The sequence below is a fragment of the Dasypus novemcinctus genome, chromosome 18 (assembly GCF_030445035.2).
Source record: "Dasypus novemcinctus isolate mDasNov1 chromosome 18, mDasNov1.1.hap2, whole genome shotgun sequence".
NCBI classification, from domain to species: domain Eukaryota; kingdom Metazoa; phylum Chordata; class Mammalia; order Cingulata; family Dasypodidae; genus Dasypus; species Dasypus novemcinctus.
Window position 1 is genome coordinate 51,067,218 of NC_080690.1, and position 25,167 is coordinate 51,092,384.

Consider the following 25,167-nt stretch of genomic DNA (forward strand, 5'->3'; position numbering starts at 1 on the left):
AAAAAATATTCTCTTACAGTTCTTTTTATTTCCGTGGGGTCTATAGGAATGTCCCCCTTTTTATTTCTGATTTTAGTTATTTGTATCCTGTCTCTTTTTTTTTCTTTGTCAGTCTAGCTAAAGGTTTGTCTATTTTATTGATCTTTTCAGAGAACTAACTTTTGGTTTTGTTGAATCTCTCTGCTGTTATTTTGTTTTTTGTTTCTATTTCATGAAAGTTTCCCCTGTAATCTTTGCTGTTTCCTTCCTTCTGCTTGCTTTGGGTTTAATTTGCTCTTCATTTTCTAGTTCTTCTAGTTTCAAGGTTAGATTGCTCTTCATTTTCTAGTTCTTCTAGTTTCAAGGTTAGATCTCTGATTTGAAGTTTTTCTTCTTTTTTAATGTAAACATTTACAGCTATAAATTTCCTTCTCAGCACTGCCTTCCCTGCTTCCCATAAGTTTTTTTTTTTTTTTTTTTTAGGAATAACCCACCAAGAGGACAGTTTTGGTCCCTCCCCCCTCTGTGTCCATTCGCTGTGTGTTCTTCTGTGGGAGTCTGTGTCTCTTTTTGTTGCGTCATCTTGCTGTGTCAGCTCTCTGTGTGTGCGGCACCATTCCTGGGCAGGCTGCACTTTTTCACGCTGGGCAGTTCTCCTTATGGGGTGCACTCCTTGCACATGGGGCTCCCCTACGCGGGGCATGGCACTCCTTGCATGCATCAGCACTGCTCATGGTTCAGCTCATCACACGGGTCAGGAGGCCCTGAGTTTGAACCTTGGACCTCCCATGTGGTAGGTAGACACCCTATCCATTGGGCCAAATCCACTTCCCCCATAAGTTTTGTTATGTTATATTTTCATTTTTATTCACCTTAAGATATTTCCTAATTTTGCTTCTGATTTCTTCTATAATCCCATTGGTTGGTTAAGAGTATGTTGTTTAATTTCCACATATAGGGAAGCGGACTTGGCCCAGTGGTTAGGGCGTCGGTCTACCACATGGGAGGTCCGCGGTTCAAACCCCAGGCCTCCTTGACCCGTGTGCAGCTGGCCCATGCGCAGTGCTGATGCGCGCAAGGAGTGCCGTGCCATGCAGGGGTATCCCCTGCGAAGGGGAGCCCCACGCGCAGGGAGTGCGCCCCGTAAGGAGAGCTGCCCAGAGTGAAAGAAAGTACAGCCCGCCCAGGAATGTCATCGAAGAGATGACACAACAAGATAACGCAACAAAAAGAAACACGAATTCCCGTGCTGCTGACAACGACAGAAGCAGACAAAACACTCAGCAAATGAACACAGAGAACAGACACCTGGGGGAGGGGAATAAAATTAAAATAAATCTTTTAAAAAAATGTCCAAATATGTGAATATTTCCATTTCTCCCTCTGTTATTGATTTCTAGCTTCATTCCCTTGTGGTTGGAGAATATATATTGTATGACTTCAATAATTTTTAATTTACTGAGACTTACTTTGTATCCCAACATATGATGTGCACTTGAGAGGTATGTACATTCTGTTGGGTGAAGGGTTCTATATATGGTCTGTTAAGTCTAGTTGGTTTAGAGTATCATTCACATCTTGTACTTATTGATCTTTTTTTAAAAAAAGATTTATTTATTTATTTATTTCTCTCCCCTTCTCACCCCCAGTTGTCTGCTCTCTCTGTCCATTCTCTGTGTGTTCTTCTGTGACCGCTTCTATTCATATTAGCGGTACCGGGAATCTGTGTTTCTTTTTGCTGCGTCATCTTGTTGTGTCAGCTCTCCATGTGTGTGTTGCCATTCTTGGGCAGGCTGTACTTTCTTTTGTGCTGGGCAGCTCTTCTTACGGGATGCACTCCTTGTGTGTAGGGCTCCCCTACGCTGGAAAACACCCCTGCGTGGCACAGCACTCCTTGCGCACATCAGCACTGTGTATGGGTCAGCTCCACACGGGTCAGGGAGGCCTGGGGTTTGAACCTCAGACCTCCATGTAGTAGGCGGACACCCTATCCATTGGGCGAAGTCTGCTTCTCTTGATCTTCTGATTAGATATTCTATCTATTATTAAGAGTGGTGTATTAAAGTCTTCTATTATTAATGGAGAACCATCAATTTCTGGCAGGCTTTGCTTCATAGGCTTTGCTGTTAGGTGCGTATAAATAATTACCATATCTTCCTGTAGAACTGTCCCCATAAAAAGTATATATGGATCATGTTTGTCCCTTGTAACTTTTTTTTTTCTTTTTTTTTAAGATGGCTGGGAATCGAACCTGGGAACTCATATGTGGGAAGCCAGTGCTCAACCCCTAAGCCAATCAGCTTCCCTGAGTTAGTTTTTTCATTTGTTTTGCTGCTTGTTTTGTTTGTTTTTTCAGAAGGCACTGGGATCCGAACCCAAGACCTCCCGTGTGAGAGGTGGGCACTCAACTGCTTGAGCCACATCTGCTCCCCCTTGTAACTGTTTTTGACTTGAAGATCTTTTATCCAATATTAGTATAACTACCCCAGTTCTCTTTTGGTTATGACTTGGATGGTATATATTTTTCCATCCTTTCATCTTCAACCTCTTTGTATCTTTGAATTTAAGGTGAGCCTTTTGCAGGTAGCATGTAGTTGGGTCACGTTCTTTTATCCATTCTGCCAATCTTTGCCTGTTGACTGGAGAGTTTAATCCATTTACACTGTACAAATTCATTACTCATAGTACAGGACTTTCTTCTGCTATTTTGCTATTTAGCCTTCGTGAGTCTTATACCTTTTTTTGTCCCTCACTTCCATTAATGCCTACTTATATATTTATTTGGTATTTTTGTATTGTACCATATGGAATGCCTTATTATTTTTATGTGGATATATTTTTCTTTTTTGTTACTTTGGGGTTAAATTTTAACATTCTAAACAAATGGTCATTTTTGGTTTGATACCAACTGAACTTCAATAGAATACACTTATACTTTTCTTGTACCCCTCTGTCCCCCTCCATTTTTTGTACTGTATACACATACCTCTTCGTACATTATATGTCCAAAAACAGATTTATCATTACTTTTATGATGTTTTTTACCCAAATGACTACCTTTACCACAGGTCTTTATTTCTTTATGGTGCTTTGAACCACTCTCTAGTGTCCTTTCATTTCCGTCTGAAGTATTTCATTCCCTTTAGTATTGCTTGTTGGGCAGGTCTATTTCTGGATGAACTCCCTCAGCTTTTGTTTATCTGAGAATATCTTAATCTCACCCTCTTTTTTGAAAGAAATCCTTGCTGGATATAAAATTCTTGGTTGGCAGTTGTTTTCTTTCAACACTATAAGCATTTCAGCCCATTGCCTTCTTGACACCATGGTTTCTGGTGAGAAATTGGAACTCACTCTATTTGGGACTCCTTTGTTTGTGGCATGTTGCTTTTCTCTTTTTCTTTTGGTTTGCTCTAATCTTTTATTTATTTATTTTTTGTCTTTTTTTTTAAAGGTTCATAGATCACACAAAAGCTTTTCTCTTACAGTTTTCAGAACTTCCTTCTTGTTCTTTACGTTAGTGTAATCAATTTATGACGGGGGTCTCTTTCTTCATGTTTATCCTTTGTAGTGTTCTCTGGGCTTCTTGGGTGTGCATGTTCATGTTTTCTGCTAAGTTTGAGAAGTTCTCTGTTATTTTCTTTGAATATTCCTTCTACCCCATTCTCTCTTTCTTTTCTTTCTGGGACTCCCATATGCATGTATTGGTGTGTTTGATGGTGTCCGAGAGTTAGCTGAGGCTATTTTCACTTTTTGTATGTGGTAAAAAATCAATTTTAAAGCCTAGCACCTGAAGCTACACAAGGGTACATGTTAAAAACTTCATGGGACTCTCGTACACATTCAGTAAATGACAACTGTGCAATACCACTTAGCATCTTGAAATCAGGAAAACATGCTTTTGTATTGTTTAAACACAATCCATGGAATTAAAAACAAAAATCAGAAGACCTCCACAGTTCTACTGATTTGTCAGTTAAAAGGTATGCATTTAATACCGGATGTAACAGTCAGTATTTGTATGGGATATTAAAAGTGAGTTCAGATTCTTTTCCTGTCAATTGTACGCTATTGGCTTTGAGTAGGTATTTGACTGGCCAGGGTGGGTACAACCAGGACCAGAACAGCAGGTAAAGTTCTACCACAATTCATGTAACTTCCATTTTCTTTTTCTTTGTTGGTTAAAAATGAACAGCGAGAATTAAATACTTACCTTTACATATATCCAAGGTGTGCTGTGAAAGCCTATTTGCTTACAAACATAAAAATACTTAACTAGTTTGATAGGAAAATAATGTATAAAAGTATATAGTGGGGAAGCAGATTTGGCCCAGTGGATAGATTCCAGGTGCCACTGACAAGAATATAAGCGGACACAGAAGAACAGCAAATGGACACAGCAAACAACCGGGGGGGTGGGTCAGGGAAGGAGAGAAATAAAAAAAGAAAAAGTATATAGTGGGGAATGGATGTAGCTCAAGTGGTTGAGCACCTGCTTCCCACTTATGAGTTCCCTGGTTCAATCCCTGATACCTCCTTTATTTATTTATTTTTAAAGATTTTTATTTATTTCTCTCCCCTTCCCCCCCCCAGTTGTCTTCTCTCTGTGTCCATTCGCTGTGTGTTCCTCTATGAATAATTCTATCCTTAGCAGCAGCACCAGGAATCTGTGTTTCTTTTTGTTGTGTCATCTTGCTGTGTCAGCTCTCTGTGTGTGCGGTGCCATTCTTGGGCAGGCTGCACTTTTTCTTTCGTGCTGGGCGGCTCTCCTTACGGGGCGCACTCCTTGTGGGTGGGGCTCCCCTACGCAGGGGACACCCCTGCATGCCAGGGCACTCCTTGCGCGCATCAGCACTGTGCATGGGCCAGCTCCACATGGGTCAAGGAGGCCTGGGGTTTGAACCACGGTCCTCCCACGTGGTAGGCAGACGCCCTATCCATTGGACCAAGTCTGCTTACTGATACCTCCTTTAAAAAAGAAGTATATAGCCAAAACATTACTTGTCTCTGACCCTGGAAAGATCAATTCCATATTTTATATTACATCAAACAAAAAAGTTTCAGTTTTTTTAAAATCCCTTATCCAAAAACACTTGAAAAGAAGGACAGACAAAAACCATTTATTTCTACCCACCATGTGGCTGGGAAAAAAAGTTAAATTAAAAAACCAAGAGAAATGAAATGCTTAAGTCCAAAATGAACCTAAATATTTGGCCACATGGACTATTATATCTTCCAGGGTAGGAGTGATAATAAAGGCTTTATAAGCAATTTTGAATCCATAAATACAGTAGGTATTTTTATATTTTGACCACTGAAAACAAAAGCTGTAGCATTGGTAAAGGACTGAGATGTTTCACTTTTGTAGATTCAATTTGCAGATTCAATTCAGAGTATCTAAGGTTAACTAAAACTGACATCAAAACTGTTAAAAGATAGGCAAAAATTCACATGAAAAAAACCTCTTAAGTTTCTGTTTAAGCAACAATAGGCAATGTGATTCCAAAAGATAAAAGTTATTTCATGACCTAAGACTTCAGCTTGACAAACAGTTCGGTTCCCAAACTACTAATTCATCCTTCTTAACAGGTAAGCCCTTAAAAATGTGTTCGTGTATATAGATAAATATTTTAAAGGGATCATATAGTCTTAGAAGTAGCCTTAGTGTTTCCTTTGAAGTTGTCTTGATATGACCATAGTATTCTCTTCACATAAAGAATTCGCTGGCTTCTTGGTCTAAGGCTATCTTGGTCATCATTTGTCAGACTTGCGTGGCTAAGGCTGAAAAGGCACCAACCAGATGTAAACTGTAAGGAGAGAAGGAGAAGATGAGGGCTTTTCTGGCAGTTGGTAGCTAAAATTCATGGCATTCTTTGAAAATGACACAATGGCAGGCTTTCTTCTCTTTCTGTTTCCATGCTGTTTCTGGTAAAGGAGAACATTCCTGCTCTTGAAGTTTCCTCATAACCCAGACAAGTTCATGGGAGGCTTGATATACATTCATCCTGATCTTTGCTGAGGCCTCCGTGTGTGCTACCTTGAGTTGCTGCGCTGTCTGCTGGCCTTCCTGTATTACCTGGCTCTGATGGTCTAGATCTGCTGTTACCAATTAAAATCATTGGGAATTCATCACAGTCCTTTACTCTGAGAATCTGTCTTTGAAAATTACAGATTTCTTCAAAACTGCCTTTCTCTGTGACTGAAAGGACCAACAGGAAACCTCTCCAGTCCTTACACTGTTCTAGCTCCAAACTCTTCTTGTCCTTCTGTATCCAGCATATCTAGCCGGGTTGCTCTGTCAGCTTTCACACACTGCGTTGTGTGGGAATCCTCGTGGATCACAATCCCTTACAAAACAGGACTGGAGGGTCTGGATCGTGAGCGCAGACTTGCCCCCGCCAGCTGCCGCGAGCCAGTACTTCTGGCTGGAACGTCTTGCCAGTCAATTTATTTTTAAAGTAGTTGTTATAAATATCTTGTATTAACTGAATAATTTGTAACACTGATGTTTTTTTTAAAAAGTCAGCATTAAAAAATGTTAGGCTTTCCACGAGCCTCTTTGGGTGTGCAGTTCTGAGCACATGAATGCTGTGGTCTGAAGCTGCCTCCACCGCCGGTCTCCTGTTGTCTCGAACTCAGGCTCCCTGTTTCCTCGTCCCTAATTTACATAGTGGACTGATTATAATTGCCGGTCTCATGGGACTGTTGTGTGAATTAACTAATGTTTATGAAGTGCTTAGAGGTTCATAGAGGAAAGGTGCTTTTTAAGCCTATTATGTCACCAAAAATGAAATTCCAATAAGATTACAACAACAACAAAAGCCATGATCAGTGATCATCTGTGCTCACCCCTGTTCTTCCTTAAAGAGGATTTTTATGTCCCTTTCTGTTACCAGCAGCTAGCCAGGGGATGGACCCCACAGTGGCTTGCAGCAAGAGTGGGGGATGGACACCAGTACCTGCCTCTGCAGAGAGAGATCAATTCACAGTTCTTTACTGTATCAGCCTCTTCCTCCTCCTCCATGGATGCTGTGTAATGTTCTGTCTTCGTAATTTCAAAATAGTTGATTCAGACCGTTCCTGCCTGTATGTGTGTGACTAAAGACCATACTTTTTTTTTTTTTTGGCATGTTTCCCTTAGGATAAATTCCTAAGAATTTGGATTAAAACTATGGATTAAAATCTATGACTTCTTGTACATTGTTAAAGGCAGTGTAACCCAAGGTCAAAGAACATTCATCTGAGAGCAACCATGGCCCCAAGTGTGAGCCTCAGCAGGGACCCTTAACTCCTCCAAAAGGTTCTTATTTGCCAAACTGTTCTGCCCTCAGGCTGTGCTGTAGTGCCATGCCAAACTCGTAGGGTGACCTACACTCCTGTACCCACGGGCTGCGGGGCAACCCCCCTGCACCCCTGCCAGCAGGAGGCCCTAGCACTGCTTTCTTCTTTTTCATCTTGTTAAACGGTAGCATATTGGGAGCTTGATGTGTGTGTGTGATTACCTAAATTGAACATTAATTCGCATTGCTTACCGGTATTCCTTTATTCTGTGATGTACTCATTCATTTTCTTTACTTATTCTCTGCCGGTGAGATCCTCTTTTGCTCTCCAATTTTTAGAAGTATTTAGAGAAGGGTGTTACACATACCCAGATTTTGTGGTCTGTGGTTTTCATTTTGTTTACAGTGGCATTGCAAGGTGTATACTGACTTTAAACAATGTCTTCTCCTTTGTAGTGTTTCCCTTTTCCTGTATGTTTGGAAAGATCTTCCCCACTCAGAGAACAGAAAAATACGATCTCTTAGTTTTGTTAAACTAATTCTTATTCTCTCCTGAGATAAAAATTAAATTAACTATATTAAATTTTTTAGATGTTTGCTATATTAGATAACTTTAAAAAAAATATTGAAGTTGAAGAAAGGGAATCTGCACCACATCAGATTGTTGCGGTTGGAGTTCACTGGAACAAACACATAGGACATTTAATCAAAGAGTTCATGAATGATCCCTACATTGTGATCACGGCCTTGGAGGAGGCTGCGCTCTACGGCAGCGTCCAACAGGTAATGCGTCAGCGGTGGGGTCTGGTGAGCCAAGCAAATAACCTCCACTCCATGGCTTGATATGCAAAGCTTATACTCTGGTTTCTTTCTTTTTTTCTTTTTTTTTAAGATTTATTTATTTCTCTCCCCTCCCCCCGCCCACCCTTGTTGTCTGTTCTCTGTGTCCATTTGCTGCGTTTTCTTTGTCTGCTTTTGTTGTCAGCAACACGGGAATCTGTGTCTCCTTCTGTTGCATCATCCTGCTGCGTCAGCCCTTCGTGTGGGCGGCACCACTCCTGGGCAGGCTGCACCTTCCTTCGTGCTGCGCGGCTCTCCCTACGGGCCGCACTCCTTGCGCGTGGGGCTCCCCTACGTGGGGGACACCCCTGCCTGGCAGGGCACTCCTTGCACGCATCAGCACTGTGCGTGGGCCAGCTCCACACGGGTCAAGGAGGCCCGGGGCTTGAACCGCGGACCTCCCATGTGGTAGACGGACGCCCTAACCACTGGGCCAAGTCCCCTTCCCTATACTCTGGTTTCATACACAGGTCTATACGCGTGTATTTAAATTGATGTTGATTTCCTAATGTTCTTTTCTATTAAAACCATAACGTAGCTCTGAAAAGTGAGACCAGAACACTTTGAATATTTTTTTAAGCACACTCTTTGTGTGTTTCATTACCAGGTAGTACATCTTTGCCTAGAAAGTGAAAAGACCTCTACTTTACTCCAAACACTTGATTTTGTTCCTACTCAGGCACAAAAGACCTTAATCTTCACCTGCTCTGTAGCTGAAACAGAAATCGTGTGTAAGGTGAGTTAAACTGTTTAAACTGTGGCCGAATGACGAGCCCTCAGGAGATTCCTGGGTAATTGAATATGTGACAGGGAAATACAGTTTTAGAGGATTAACGACAATTAGAAAAGGAGGCGGGTTCTGGGAGGTCATGATGGCAGCGAAAAGGAGAGCAGGAGGCCTGACCTTGGAGGGAGGAGCCAAGACAGTGGGCCCAATCTTTCTATTGACACTGAACAGTCCCCAAGGGTAGCAGTGCTTTACACTTTGTCACAGGTGAAAAAAAAAGGATCTGATTTGTGAAGGATTGTTCTGTACCCTCTGTGTTAAAAAGATAATAGAGATAACAGTGAAAAATATGTCCAGGTAGTCAGAAAAGCCAAATAAATTGGCTGAAGATTGATTTAATATTTTTGTGTAAATTAATACCAAAATGAGAAAAGGGACTAAGTACAAAATAAAATGTGACAATCAGTAGTATATCCACCTTTCTGCAATAATGAGTGGTAGGTATAGGGGGAAGCCCCTGCTGACAGTCGTGCTAGGTGTCTGGTGGATACTTGTGCACACAAATCTGCATGTCTGTGTGCATTACTTAAGAAGGAAGGAAAAGTGTTTTAACAAAAACATGTTTATTTCACTTGAATAAGTTTCTTGATAAACTGTAGGATTGTGGAAGTATGTTTATTTAGTTTACAATTATGTCATTGTCTGGAATTTCTGGATCAGTGAGGTAATCCGGTAATTTAAAGTGGCTTGTATTGATCATTGATACAACAAATTGGCATCAGACTTGTGTTCCAATTGTCAACTGGCCTCTTTGGTTTCATCTTTAGGTAGTAGAAAGCAGTTCAATGTTTTGCTTGAAAATGCATAAAGAAATGGTTTTTGACTTAAAAGGTGTTTTAGAACAATGGAAGAAGAAGTTAAGTTCTGGCTCTCACATTGTATTAGGTAAGTGTTTCATTTTTCTATTTAAAATTAGAAAAGGCTGAGCTGATAATAAGCAGCCTGTCTTTAATTCATGCATATCTCTCAGCTCCAAATCGCTCGTTTCCCTATTTAATAAGGATATATTAGTAATTTTAATTTCAAAATGAAAATTAATCCTAAGATTTTGATTTTGAGGTGAATGTAGGTACTCCCTGGAGCTCCAGCTTGAGGATCACTGTCTCAATAGATTGCTAGAGAAATAAACACACAGCCATAATCCCTCTTAGGATAAAATGTTGTCAGAAATGATGGTTAAATTTATTATCAGGAGACTAAAATTTTACATATGTAAAATAAGTGAAAATCTCTGGGCAGCCTAGATTTGTAATAGAGGCAGTTTTTATGCTTTTTAAAGGAGAGACCACTTTTCCCTGGCATTTAGCCATTGAGAAAGAAACTATAGCATTACTGGAAAGTGGGAAAGAAGTTTCTTTGCATATAAAGAATGAAATGCAATAAAGCAATGAATTACAGCATGGTGACAGGCCTGCTCTATAAAGGGCATGAGGAAAACTGCCACATTTGAAATTGTCGGAACCCTTTTCTCCAGCTCTCATGGACGACTGCATGCCACTCCTTTCCATCACTGATGCCACGTGTGTGATCCATTTCAGCTTCCCTTCCACGCCAAAAATTTTTGGTGAACGCCTGTATTGCATGTCTGATCGTTTTCAGAATTTAAATGAACAGGTTTGATTGATTTCTATTATCTCTAAATATTCCGCTGATATTTTCTGGCTCATGACAAACTCAGAATCTACAGTTTCATCATTTTGACTGCTGTGGATGTTCCTCCTCCTTTATTCTCCCCCAATTTTAAGGGATCTCCTGCAGAACAGGGAGATAAAAAAGCCAAATCTGTCCTGCTGCTGACAGAGAGAAATGCACGCCACGCAGTCGGTGTCCTCCGCTACTTGGAGCGAGCAGATGCCAAAATTCCCTCGGAGCTGTACGAGTTTACTGCGGGGGTTCTGGAAGCAAAAGAAGATAAAAAAGCCAAAAGACCTCTTTGTCCATATCTTAAGGCTTTTGGTTTTTGCAAGTAAGCGTTCTCTTTTTTTTTAAGTTGAGGTGTAGTACACATTTGCGCACACAGAGAGTAAGTTCACAGCTTGATGAATCATCATCATGAAGGCACCAGCCTAACCACCACCCTGCTCCCTAGGGAAGCACCCTGAAGATTCCCTCAGGTGCCTTCGCCATTTATGCTCTCCCCCCAGAGGCAACCACCATCCTGATAGCTGTCAACATTGGTTCATTTTGCTTGTTTGTGAATTTCTTGTAAATGGCATTGTACAGAATGCTCTCTTTTGTGTCTGGCTTCTTTCCCTCACCCCAATATCCATGGCATTCATCTATATTGTTGTATGTACAAGATTATTATTATTTTTCTGTGTAATATTTCATTATGTGACTATATCATAATTTATGGACACATTTTCTTGTTGCTCAGCCTGTGGTTTGTTTCCAGATTGGGGCTTCTTATGTATAAAACTTCTTTGAGCACTCTTATACCTGGCTTTTTGTGGAAAGATTCATCCAGTTTTCTTATGTATATGCTCAGGAGTGGAATTGCTGGACCTTGGGTGGGCATGTTTGATTTTTCCAAAGTGGCTGGGAGTTTTCTGACTCTGACAGTTCAAGTGGTGGTGAGTCATTGGGACTTGGATTTGCGTCCCCTGACGGTTAGTGATGTTGAGTGTCTGTTCACATGCTTATGGCACATGGTCCCATCCTCTTTTTGCAAAGTACCTGTTCAGACTTTGTGTCCATTTTTGAATGGGGTGTTTCTTTTTTTCTTATTGGTTTATAGGAAGATTATATATTCTAGACATAAGTGCTTTGTCAGATATATGCATTGAAATGGTCTCCCAATCTGTGGCTTGCCTTTTCGCTTTTTTAGTGGTATCTTTCGGTGAATGGACATTTTCATTTTGATGAAGTGATGAAATCAGAGGTATCATGTCTCTATTTTATGATGACTGTATTTTGTATGAAATATTTGCCTATCTCGAAGTCATGAAGATGTCCTCATATATTTTTTGCTAGAAGCTTTATAGTCTTAGCTTTCATATATAGGCCTATAATCCATATTGAATTAATTTTTGTGTATAATGTAAGATACATGGAGCAGGGTTTCCTTTTTCCAGAATAGTAATCATTAGTTTGGGCATCATTTATTTTAAAACACCATTCTGTTCCCACTGAATTGGCGCCTCAGATGTAAGTCTGGTGATAGTATCTGTGCTGCTTTTGGACTCTATTGTGTTCATCAATTCTTTCTTTTCTCCTTATACCAGTATTATACTTTCTTAAGTACTGTAGCTTTATGGCAAGTTTTGGAATCTGGTATAGAAGTCCTCCAACTTGGCTCTTCTACAAGATGATTTTGAGTATTTCAAAACTATTGCACCTCCATATACATTTTAGAATGATATATACCTATAAATGGAATTGCCAGGTCATATAGTTTCTTCAAAAACTCTGCTGGAATTTTGGTAGGGACTGCATTGATTGTGAGGGTAAATTTGGAGAACATGGACATCTTAACAGTCACTGGGGCTCAGCTCTCACTGATGCATACATGATGCCTGTGCTTGACACCTACATGGCTAGGACTGGGGAGCAGGTGCCTGGTACATCCCTACTGGATTAATTTTATTTGAAGACAACTGACCTTGACCTTTTTGAATTATGGTACATCAAACAGGTTATTAACAACAATTTCCATTATGCCTTTATTTATTTATTTTGTCTTTTATTTTTTCAATATTACATTAAAAAAATATGAGGTCCCCATATACCCCCCACCCCCCTCACCCTACTCCTCCCCCCATAACAACAATCTCCTCCATCATGAGACATTCATTGCATTTGGTGAATACGTCTCTGAGCACTGCTGCACCTCATGGTCAGTGGTCCGCATGATTGCCCACATTCTCCCACAGTCCACCCAGTGGGCCATGGGAGGACATACAATGTCCGGAAACTGTCCCTGCAGCACCACCCAGGACAACTCCAAGTCTTGAAAACACCCCCACATCTCATCTCTTCCTCCCACTCCCTACCCCCAGCAGCCACCATGGCCACTTTCTCCACACTAATGCCACATTTTCTTTGATTACTAATCACAATAGTTCATGAACAGAATATCAGTAAGTCCACTCTAATCCATACTCTTTTCCTCCATCCTGTGGACCTTGGAATGGTTGTGTCCATTATGCCTTTAAATAGAATATCAGTTTTTGAAACTGAAGCTTCAATTGTTTCTCATTTTGGAAGTAACATTATAGTTAAAAGATGGCTTATGGGTTAAAGGTTAATTGACCTTTATAGTGAATTATGATGATGTGTTCATGATTCAGAGTCTTTATTTTAGAAATATATTTTTCATTTACATAATGAATTTAAGAATATCTAGGCACATATGGTCAGTAAGTACATGAAAAGATGCTTAACATCAGTATACATTAGGGAAATGCAAATCAAAACTACAATGAAACACCAACTCATGCTCTCACTGGGATGGTTTTTATTACAAATAGAAAATAACAAGTGTTAATGACAATGCAGAGAAATTGGAAGCCTTACACATTGCTGGTAGGAATGCAACATGGTGCAGCCGCTATGGAGAATGGTTTGGTGGTTCCTCAAAAAGTTACACAGAATTACTGTATAACCTGGCAGTTCCACTTACAGGTATATATCAAAAGAATTGAAATCAGGGACTTGAACAGATAACTTGTCTGCTAACGTTGATAGCCACATTATTTACAACAGCCAAAAGGTAGAAACAACCCAAGTGCCCATTAACAGATGAATGGGTAAACAAAACTTGGTACATATACACAGTGGTACATATACTCAGCCATAAAAAGGAATGAAGTTCTGATATGCTACAGCATGAACGAACCTTGAAATTATGATGAGTAACAACCTTTCTAACAATTCTTCACAGATTAACCCTCAACTTTCCATTCACTAACCTCATTCTATTTTCTGGTGACCCATCTAGTTATTTAACTCCATGAGTTTACACAGTATAATTAGTTCATAATAGTGTAATCATACAGTATTTGTCCTTTTGTGTCTGGCTTGCTTCATTCAACATAATGAGTAAAAACTCTTTTCTTTAAGTTTATTCGCTGTTAATTAAATTTTAGGACCCATTTCTACTTATTTATATATTGTTAGTGCCATCTAAAGTATTTAATATGGATAATTTAACTTTTAAAATGTTTGGAATAAAAGTTCTTTGATTTCACTTGTAGATTAATTTTCCTAAAAAATGCTTAAAACTTCATATTAAAAATATTATTGTTTTTTTATTTTAAACATCCAATTTTTTTCAGAGACAAAAGGATCTGTCCTGATCGGCACCATATTAATCCAGAAATAGACATGCCAAGAAAGTTATCAAACCAAACTCTGCCAGCATTTGGATATATTAAAGTAAGTTCTGTTAAAGATGCCTTTTGCCCAGTGATTAGTGGTCATGATAATGAACATTTTCTTTTCATATGCAGCAGAATCTTCATAAAATGTAATTGTGAACTGCAGTTAATCTGGCAATAGGGATGGATCCTTATAAAATGCTTATTTTAATGCCCCAATTCATTTAAAAAACAAGATCAAATTGGGAAAATGGATAAATCCCTTTGACAATTTAGGGATTTTTCGGTAAATGCAAAAGATCCTTCCTTAAAAAACATAAGCATTTTATATTAACCCACACAAGCTGCTGTTATTGCAAGGGTTTTTTCTCAACTTCATTGTAGGAAAAGACCCCTACTGAGTGGTGTTTGGGGTGATTGTGGAGGAGAGAGAGTCATGGCTGCAAAGGGGATTTTTTTTTAAGGAACTTTAGATTACATAAATGTTACATAAAAAATATAGGGGGTTCCCACATGCCCCATTCTCTCCTCTTCCCTCACTTTTGCACATCAACAACATCCTTCATTAGTGTGGTACATTTGTTACAATTGATGAACACAATATTGAAGCATTGCCATTAACTGTGGATTATAATTTATATTATAGTTTATACTCTGTCCCACACAATTTTGTTAAGTTATAACAAAATATTTAATGGCCAGTATCTGTCACTGCAGCGTCATGTAGGACAATTCCAGATTTCCAAAAATGCCCCCGTATTACACTTATTTTTCCCTCTCCCTCCCCTCAGAACCACTGGTGGCCACTGCTTCCACATCAGTGGTAAAAGTTCTTCCATTGCTAGAATCACAGTAAGTCTATAGTAGAATAAGCTAAGTCTACTTTAGACTATTGTTCATTCCCCAATCTTGAGGGTTTTGGGATGGTGATGCCCACTCTGCCTCTAATTGAGAGGGGACTTAGATCCCATGGGCAGATGGATGGGACTATCTTGGTTGCAGTTGCAGACTCTCTCTGTTCCTTGGGATGGTCATTGTCCATCATCATCATCTCCTTGTTAGTTGTCCTGGGAGAGTCCAATAGACTGGAGATAGGTGTTGGCTGCAACTCTGCTGAGATTCAGGGACCAGCCTACACATGGACAGACCAAAGATTTAAGTCTTTTGGACACACCTAGCAAGTACAGTACTAACTGTAAGTTCAAATAGAAGGGGCAGAAGAGCTATGTGTAGGGAAACCACAAATGAGTCCAGCTTTGTCATATTGGGGAGCATAAATTCCAAGGTAAGGCCCAGTGGCAGGGTGCCAAACTCCTGAGCTGCCCTGCCTGTAGTGTCTGGATGTCTCTACAGCCCTTAGGAGCCCTGCTATTTGAGGCAGTATTTATTATGGCAGTCAGTGAGATCCTCCTGAGATGTGCATAAACGTAACCTCTGGAATGACCTCCCAACTCACTTTGAAATCTTAGCCATATAAACTCATTTATATTTTCCATTTCCCCCTTATGGTCAAGGTCTTTTTCCAAGTGCATTGCTAGTTGGTGCTTGATAATAATCTCTCAGTGTCAGGGAGGCTCATCCCCAGGAGTCATGTCCCACACTGGAGGGAAGGTAATGCATTTATATACTGCGTTTGGCTTAGAGAGAGACCACGTTTTAGCAACAAAGAGACCCCCAGGAGGTAACTCTTAGGCAACATATAATACTAAGCTAAGCTTCAATTTCAAAAGAAAAGGTTCATAAGTACAATCATCAGTATCAAGGGCCTGGCACAGTGGTCCATCCTCCTTTACTCGGCACCACCCCTGTACTTGGGGGATTCTTGCTATCCAATTAGAGAAGTAGTGGAACTCCCTAGGATAGGAGTTCTTTTGATTATTCTTTTGATTATTGTGTGGATCTTCACCCACTGTGACAATACCCCATGATCATTTGAACACACTCATATGCCTTAGAGGCATGCCCCAGATGACACGACTCCCACGCAAACCCTATCACCAGCACCCTGCACCAATGATCCTCCCCTGCCACAGTTGCGGCCCCTCTGTGATCCAAAACCTCTCCAAAGATGAAGCCAAGAAAATAACCAAATAAAAATAAGAAACTGTAATAATAATGATAGTTTTAAATATAACAAAATATGAAAAAGTTTGAAAACTTTTTAAAAGTAATTAAGTTTTTTAGACATTACATCTTCCATCACTGCAAGATCTGCTGTCCTGCATGTATAGTGATATTTCCCTTCCTATATACCCCCAGTGTTTTATTCTTTTTCATTTTATCTTAAAAGAAGCTTTTGGTCACAGAAGAGTCACATAGAGAATATAGGGGATTCCCATATACTCAATGCCCTCCCCCTTGCCCCCTCTTCCTTGTTAATAACATTTTACATGCATATGGTACATTTGTAATGATTGATGTACAAATATTGAAGCATTCATACAATATTATGAATTTTGATGAAATTTAAAATGGCCTGTATCCATTATTGCAAGATCATGCAGAACAATTCTAATGCCCTAAAAATGCCCTATGTTCTGTCTATTCTATTCTTTCCTCTCCCTCCCCTCAGGACCTATGGTAGCTACTAAGTCTCACTTTTTTAAGAAAAAGATTCATATTTACTTGTATGATAATATTGAGAGATTGACATATTGGTATGTCTTATTTTATTAGGCACTGCCTATGTTCTGGAGAGATTCTTGCCCCTCTATTTGAGAATATAACATGACTCCCCAGGAATGGTAGTTTAATATTTTCTTGTTTATATTGAGTGGGTCTTCACCCACTGATATAACACACTGTGAGAAGTTAAACACTTATATATTCCATGGACTCCTACCCCAGGTGCGTCCTGTCCTGTATGCCCACCCCCCACCATCCAACAACCTATAGAAGTAATCATCCCCTGCCATATTTGCCAAAAGAACCTTCCCAATGTTGTAGTTTCACCTACAGACCTACAATTCCCCAGAGTTCACCTGCTCCTTCCCCCGATCCTCCCCCCAGTTCTCTGGATAGTCCAACCCAACCTCCCACCCTACCCCCCTCACATACCAGCACCATTGAACCCAATAGCATCACTGCACCACTGTTAACACCCATCCACTGGACAACCACATCCTTCTACCTTATAGATTCTGCCTATATAGGCATTGGCTCACAACCCTCTACTCTTTTCTGTCTCCTGTAAACATATCTTCCAGACTCTAACTCTATGAGTCTGTTGTATTTGCTTAATTCATATCAGTGAGGTCATGTAATATTTGTCCTTAAGTGCCTGGCTTACTTCACTCAACATAAGGTCTTCAGGATTCATCCGTGTTGTCCTGTGTGTTAATACTGCATTCCTTCTTACAGCCAAGTAATATGCCATTGTATGTATTAATGTATACCAGAGTTTGCTTATCCTTTCATCTGTTGATGGACATTTGGGTTGCTTCCAACTATTGGCAATAGTGAATAATGCCCATGAACATTGGTGTGCATGTATCTCTTTGTGTCCCTATCTTCAGCTCTTCTGGATATATACCCATCAGTGGGATTGCTGGATCATATGGCAATTCTACAGTTAGCTTTCTGAGGAACTGCCAAACTGTCTTCCACAATGGCTACACCATTCTACATTCCCACCAACAGTAGATAAGAGTTCCCTTTCCTTCACATTTTCTCCAACACTTGTAGTCCTGTTTTAATAGCTGCCAGTCTAATGGGTATAAAGACCATATCTCATTGTAGTTTTGATTTGCTTTTTCCTAGTAGCTAGTGATGTTGAGCATCTTTTCATGCGCTTTTTAGCCATTTGTATTTCTTCCTTGGAGAAGTGTCTGTTCAAATCACTTGCCCATTTTTTAAATGGGTTGTTTGCATTTTTATTTTTGAGATGTAGGATTTCTTTATATATGCTGGATATTAGGCCCATATCAGATATATGGTTACCAAATATTTTCTCCCATTGAGTAGGCTGCCTTTTTACTTTTTTGACAAACTCCTTTGAGGTGCAAAAGTTTTTAATTTTGAGGAGGTCCCATTTATCTATTTTTTCTTTTCTTGCTTGGGCTTTGGGTGTAAAGTTTATGAAAACATTTCCTTCTACAATATCTTGTAGATGCTTCCCTACATTATCTTCCAGGATCTTTATGGTCTTGGCTCTTATATTTAGATCTTTAATCCATCCTGAGTTTATTTATGTTTGAGGCATTAGATGGTCATCCTCTCTCATTTTTTTTGCATATGGATATCCAGTTCTCCAAGCATCATTTGTTGAACAGGCCATTTTCTCCTGGTTGAGTGGACTTGGTGAACAATTCATCCAAAGTATACAATCAGTGGTATTTGGTGTAATTACGTAGTTGTGCATTCACCACGTCTGTCTTTATTAGAGCATTTTCATTACTTCCATAATAATAATAATAAACAAAAAACAGACAAATAAGGACATTCTTCATATGTTCACAGATGTGAACATGTCTGTTTGGCAGCTTTCATTGTCTCTAGGTACTGTTATTCTCCTTATTCTCTTTTTTATTATAACTTAGCATGGTATTTGACCTTGATACTTTGCTATTGATCATTTTTAGGTAAAATTTATTTTCCCAAAATTTTAGAATGAGATGAGAATCAGGGTAAGTTTTCTAACTTCACTGAAATTCATTTCTTGATTTCATATGTTAAAATACTGCACCAAAGATACTGAGATTTTTTAGCTTTCCGGGCTCTGTTCCACTCTCTTCCTTTGTCTCTCTTGGTCCTTGAGGACCCCGCTTCAGCAGCTCTCATCACAGCCGCCCACCAAAGTGTCGGGGACTCTCTCAGCTTCTTTTGGAGCCTCCTATTCCGGGTTCTCCAGGTACCCATCTCCTTCCCTTGCTTCATCCACGGAGGTCCAGCAGACATGGGGGGTTTGGACATCTGCTTTCATTTGGGGCTCAGGATGATTTTGTCAGCTACTATTGCTGTAAGTTATGTCCCTGGCCTAATTGCTCTCTCCTTACAGGAACATCCAGAGAGCTTCAAGAAATAGGCCCTGCCCCTACTGCCACCTTCCCAGAACCCCTCTACCGTCTTTTCTTTTAGTCAGCTACACTGAGTACTGAGTATAATTTACAGGCAATAAAATCACTGACTTTAAGTGTGCAGTAGGTTGAGTCTTTTTTTTTTTTTTTAGAGGTTTATTCCCCGCCACCCCCCACCCCCCACCCCCATCTGCACTCTGTCTCCATTCCCTGTGCGTTCTTCTGTGTCTGCTTGTATTCACTTTAGGCAGCACTGGGAACTGATACTGGGACATTCCAGAGTGGAAGAGAGGTGCTCGATCTCACAACACCTCAGCTCCCTCGTCTGCTGTGTCTCTTATTGTCTCCCCTCTGTGTTTCTTTTTGTTGTGTCATTTTGCTGTGCCAGCCCTCCGCTCGGGCCAGCATTCCTGCATGGGCCAGCACTCTGCTCAGGCCACCTCGCCACATGGGCAAGCTCACCTTCACCAGGAGGCCCTAGGAATCAAACCCTGAACCTCCCATAGGATAGACAGGAGCCCAGTCGTTTGAGCCACATCTGCTTCTCTGGTTGAGTCTTGATAAATGTAAAGGGTCATGTCATTATTCCCACAGTCAAGGCGCGGACCATTTCTCTCATCCCAAGTTCCCTTGCTCATGCCGCCTTGTCACCAGTCCTTTCCCCACAGCCCTGGAAGCCACTGATCTGCTTTGTGTCACTGTTTTGCCTTTACTAGAATTTCATATTAATGGAATCATACAGAATGTAGTCTTTTGAGTCTGATTATTCCTACTGTTTAATTTTCCTAGGCTGCTCAAAGGAAATTCCATGTAAGGAGTCAGGTTAAACAATGAGAATTTATTCATTCACAGTTTTGGGACTGGGGAAATGTCCAAGTCAAGGCATCATCATCGTGATGCTTTCTTCACAAAGACAAGCTGCCAGCGATCCTTGGCTCTTCTGTCCTATGATAATGACATGCTGGTCTCTCCCTTCTCTTCTCAGTTTCATTGATTTCACTTTCTCCCTTCTGTGTCTGTTTCCTTCTCTGTCTGAATTTCATCCTATTTATAAAAGATACCAGTAAAAGAATTAAAACCAAATCTGCAGAACCAGTGTAGCTCAGTGGTTAAGTGCTGCCTTCCCATATACAAGGTCCTGGGTTCAATTTCCGGGCCCTTGTACCTCAAAAACAAACAAACAAAATACCCTACCTGAATGAGGTGGGCCACAGCTTAACTGAAATAGCCTAAAGAAAAGGTCCTGTTTACAATGGGGTCACACCCACAGGATTGGATTAGATTTAAGAACATATTTTCCTGGGGTACCTGCAACTTAAATCATCACATTCAGCATAATGCTTCTGTGATGTATCCGTGTTGTTCCTTTTTATTGTGTGGATGTAAAATATTACTTTGCTTGTCATTTCACAAGTTGAGGGACATTTGGGCTGTTTCCAGTTCCTGGCTGCTATGAACATTGAGATGCATTTTTATTTATCTTGGGTAAGACCCAGGAGTGAAATTCCTGGGTCATATGATAAACATATGCTCATCAGAAACTACCAGTTTTCCAAAGGGGCTGTACCATTTTATGTTCGTGTCTGAGAATTCCAGTTGACCACATTCTTAACAACACTTAGTATTCTTTCTTTACTGTCAGCCACTCTGTTGTATTGGTACTGGCAGCTTATTTGCATTTCCTTGATGACTAAGGATCTTGAGCATCTTTTCACATGCCTTTTGGCCATTTGTATCTCTTCTTTTATGAACTCTCAGTTAAGAATTTTTGCATATTTTTTTAAATTTGCAATGTCCTTTGTCAGACATATATTGCACACCATTTCTCATTATTGAAGAGTAGAAATTTTTAATTTTAGTGAAACCCACTTTATCAATTTTTTATTTTATGTTTTTCTGTGCTTTTTCTGTCCTAAGAAATCTTTGTCTATTCTGAGATTTTCCTCCTTTTTTTAGAAGCTTTATAGTTTCAGCTTCTACATTTAGCTCTGTGATCCACTGTGAATTAATTTTTATGTGTGATTAACACAAGGAGCAGGGTTCATTTTTCTGTATGGCTCTTCAGTTGCTCCAGCAGCATTTATTGCAAAGATCTTTTTTTAGCCCTGACGTAACAGAAATCAGGAGATCCTCTGTGTGCCTCTCTTCTGAATACTCTACTCTGTTCTTTGATCTGTTTGTCTATCTTTATACCAGTACCACACTGGCTTGATTGCTGTAGCTTTATAGTAAGTCTTGAAAACTGGTTAAGTCCTCCAACTTTGCTCTGTTTCTTCAGTAATGTTTTGATGGTTCCTTTTCATATCCATATAAAATTTTAGACTCTACCGCCAGTTTCTACTTAGAAGGCTACTGGTGTTTTACTTGGCCTTGTATTGCATTTATAAGTTAATTAGGAGAAGAAAAGAATCAACATCCTAACAATACTGAGTCTTCTAGTCCATTAATGTAGTAAATGACTCCATTTATCTAGGTCATCTTTAAATTCTCTGAGCAAGGTGCTGGAGTGTTCAGTGGACAGGTCTTGTACTTTTGTGTTAAATTTATCCCTAGTATTTCATGTTTTTTGATACTATTATTAATGTTATTTTGTAAACTTTGTGTTGTAAATTGTTTTAGAGATTAAATTCAATTGACTTTGTATCTGGACCTTGTATCCTGAGACCCATAACAAATGACTTCCCTCCCACAGAATTGGGGAGAGTGGAATTAAAGTAGCCAGGAGACGGTGGCCAGAAGATATCTTCCTAGTGTCCTTGGAACCAAGGGGTTTCCCAGAATGTGGGACATACGGTACTAAGCAGGAAGTCCAGGCACCCAAGGCTTGCTGGTTCCCTGGTCTGGAGCCTTTATGCTCTCCCCTTGCAGGTGGGAGTGTCTGGTCCTTAGGCCTCTTTTGGCCACCTTCAGGCTGGCCACCTCCTTCTGCTGACTCATTCTGTCCTTAGAAGTGCTAATGCATTAGACCCCACCAGGGTCTAATGTCAGCTTCCTCTCTGAGTTTTAGCCCCTCCCAGTCACACACAGCCTTATGATTTGGGAAATACAGGGGGTAAGAAGAAATTCTTTATATTCCCATCAGTCTAATAAAACAGTCATCATTAGCATCATATTATATTTTCTCTGTCATTTTTCTTTATGCAACTTCTTAAAAATTTGTTATTGGTGTCTGTGTCCTGCCCATTTCTTATTGCATGTCATGAGCATTTTTCTCATCCTCAGTTCCGACTCATGTTCAGTGACTGCCCTTAGAGTAGGGTCTATGGCCTTGGCCAATGCCGCAGCCAGACTGTACCATAGGGGACCCTAAGCCTAGGGGCGAACCCCCCACCCCCCTGAGTGAGCACTGTTTGTGAGAGTCCTGTCCTGCCCAGGAGGAGCTGGCTGAGGGCACGGGGGTTTGTCGAAGCAGCTTTCTCAGCAGTGCTGGATGGCTGGTAAATTCCTGTTCCCTTGGGCTGTCATTCCAGTGGCATGGTCAGCAGTGAACATGCGAGTAAGGAGGATGGTTCTTGATGGTGGTAGGTGCTGAGAAGAGGCTGAAATGGTGGGGTAATAGTATCTCGGTGTAAGTGAGCCAAGGGGACTGGGGGCACTTTGGAAAGTTACAGGGAGAAAGGGAGACTCCCTGAGAGGAGTCAGCTGAACAGAGGCCCATGTGATGAGAAAGCGCCAGCCATGGAAGGATCTGGGGAAGAACATCCCGGATGGAGGAAGCAGGCAGTGCAAAGGCTGGCGGATGAGAACTGACAGGGACTGTTTGCACATAGGATGGACTGATTGGCGGTGCATGTGGGGGAGCAACTGGAGAGGAAGGCAGGGGCCCACAGAGGGGGATGCAGATGGTCACCCCTTCTGACAACCAGGGGTGACCTGCCTGCCTTGCTGTCTCCCCTCCACCACCACCACCCACGACCCTTCTCTACTTCTTATCTGGACCGCCCTCTTCTTATACTCACAGACACTCTACACACACCCGCTCATGTGCACTGTGGCCTGCCTGCCTGCTCTGGCACTGTGGGGGTCTCTATGACCAGCTTTGTCCTTCTGGGCACAGTGACTCACCTACAGAGACCAGAAGGGGCTCAAGGGGCATCGTTTCAGAGGATTTTTGTAAAAGTAAACAAAGGAGGGAAGCTGATGTGGCTCAAGTAATTGAGCTCCTGCCTACCATATGAGAGGTCCGTGGTTCAGTTCCCAGTACCTCCTAAAGAGGACAGCGAGCTGGCACAATGGGCAGGCATGGCAAGCTGGCACAAGATGATGCAACAAGAGACACAAGAAGAAAAACACAACAAGGGAAGTGGATGTGGCTCAACAGATAGTGTCCGCTTATCATATAGGAGGTCCAAGGGTTTGATGTCAGTGCTTTCTGGCTCATGTGGTGAGCTGGCCCACACTCAGTGCTGTTGTGCGCAAACAGTGCTGGCCCACGCAGGGATGCCCCTGTGTAAGAGTGCCCCCCGCACAAGGAGTGGCCCCTGTGCAAGGAGATCTGCCCCACATGAAACCACAGCCTGCCCAGGAGTGGTGCCACACACAGAGAGCTGACACAGCAAGAAGACACAACAAAAAGAGACAGATCCCAGTACCACCTGAATACAAGCAGACACAGATGAACAAACAGCAGATGGACACAGAGAGCAAACAACGGTGTGGGGAGGGGAAGAGAAATAAATAAATCTTAAAAAAAAAAACATAATGAGAGAACAAAGCAAGAAGCAGAGGTTCCTGTTACCTCCTAAAGAAGACAAGCAAGACAGCTAGCTGATGGAGCAGGCAGGCACAGCAAGCTGATGCCACAAGATGGCACAACAAAAGACAGCAAAGTAGGGAACAGAGATGACTCAAGTGATTGGGTGCCTCCCTCCCACATTGGAGGTCCCAGGTTCAGTTTCCGGTGCCTCCTAAAGAAACAAGACAGAAAGACACAGCAAGTGCAAACAATGAGGGGGTGAGAGAAATAAATCTTTAAAAAAAAAATAACCAAAAAAAAAAAGTAAACAAAGGAACCATATACCTAGTAATGCACTTTTTTTTTTTTTAAGGTATTGGGGACCAGGGATTGAGACTGGGACCTTGTATGTGGGAAGCTGGTGCTCAACTACTGAGCCACATCAGCTTCTTTGAGTTGGTTTTATCATTTGTTCGTTTATTCAGGTTTTTTTTTTTCCAGGAGACACTGGGAAACACACCTGGGGTATCCCATATGGGAGGCAGGCACTCAACTGCTTGAGCCACATTCACTCTCTAGTAATGCCCTTTTTTTATGCTTTTTTAAAATTTTCATATTATTTTAAATTTTTAAAAAGATACTTAGATTATATAAATGACACATAAAAAGGATTCCTATATGTCCCACTCCCTACACCTCCCACACTTTCCCAAATTAACAACATCCTTCATTAGTATGGTACATTTGTTAACAATTGATGAACATGTATTGGAGTATTGCCACTAAGTGTGGATTATAGTTTACATTATAGTTTAAACTTTCTCCTGCACAGTTTTGTAAGTTACAACAAGATACATAATGGCCTGTATCTGTAATGCAGTATCATTCAGGACAATTCCAATGTCCCCATGAGGCCCTCATATTAAAACATATTTTTCCCCCCTTCTCCCCCCTCAGAACGTCTGGTGGCCACTATCTCCACATCAATGATAAAAGTGCTTCCATTGCTAGAATCACAATAAGTCTATAGTAGAATAACAGTAAGTCTACTCTAATTCATCATTCATTCCCCAATCCTGAGGATTCTGGTATGGTGATGCCTACTCCACCTCTAATTGAGAGGAGGCTTAGATCCCTTCAATGGATAGGACTGCCTTGCTTGCAGTTGCAAACTCTCTTTGTTCCTTGGAATAGCTATTCTCCATCACCTCCTTGTTAGCTGTCCTGGATGAGTCCAATGAATTGAAGAGTAGGTGTTGCAACTCTTTTGAGATTC

At 40.9% G+C, this 25,167-nt stretch overlaps 1 protein-coding gene and 1 pseudogene across 1 annotated transcript in view; one reads left to right on the forward strand and one right to left on the reverse strand.

Moving 5' to 3' along the window:
* Positions 1–25,167, forward strand: part of TDRD12 (tudor domain containing 12) — a 128,402-nt gene that overhangs the window by 84,445 nt on the left and 18,790 nt on the right. Inside the window, exons 18-23 of the mRNA XM_023583682.3 lie at positions 7,848–8,039; positions 8,704–8,832; positions 9,651–9,768; positions 10,358–10,497; positions 10,629–10,849; positions 14,160–14,259. Of these exons, the coding sequence (XP_023439450.2) occupies positions 7,848–8,039; positions 8,704–8,832; positions 9,651–9,768; positions 10,358–10,497; positions 10,629–10,849; positions 14,160–14,259 (900 nt within the window). The remainder of the gene's footprint in view (positions 1–7,847; positions 8,040–8,703; positions 8,833–9,650; positions 9,769–10,357; positions 10,498–10,628; positions 10,850–14,159; positions 14,260–25,167) is intronic.
* On the reverse strand, positions 5,831–7,000 carry LOC139436910 (ras-related protein R-Ras2 pseudogene; annotated as a pseudogene).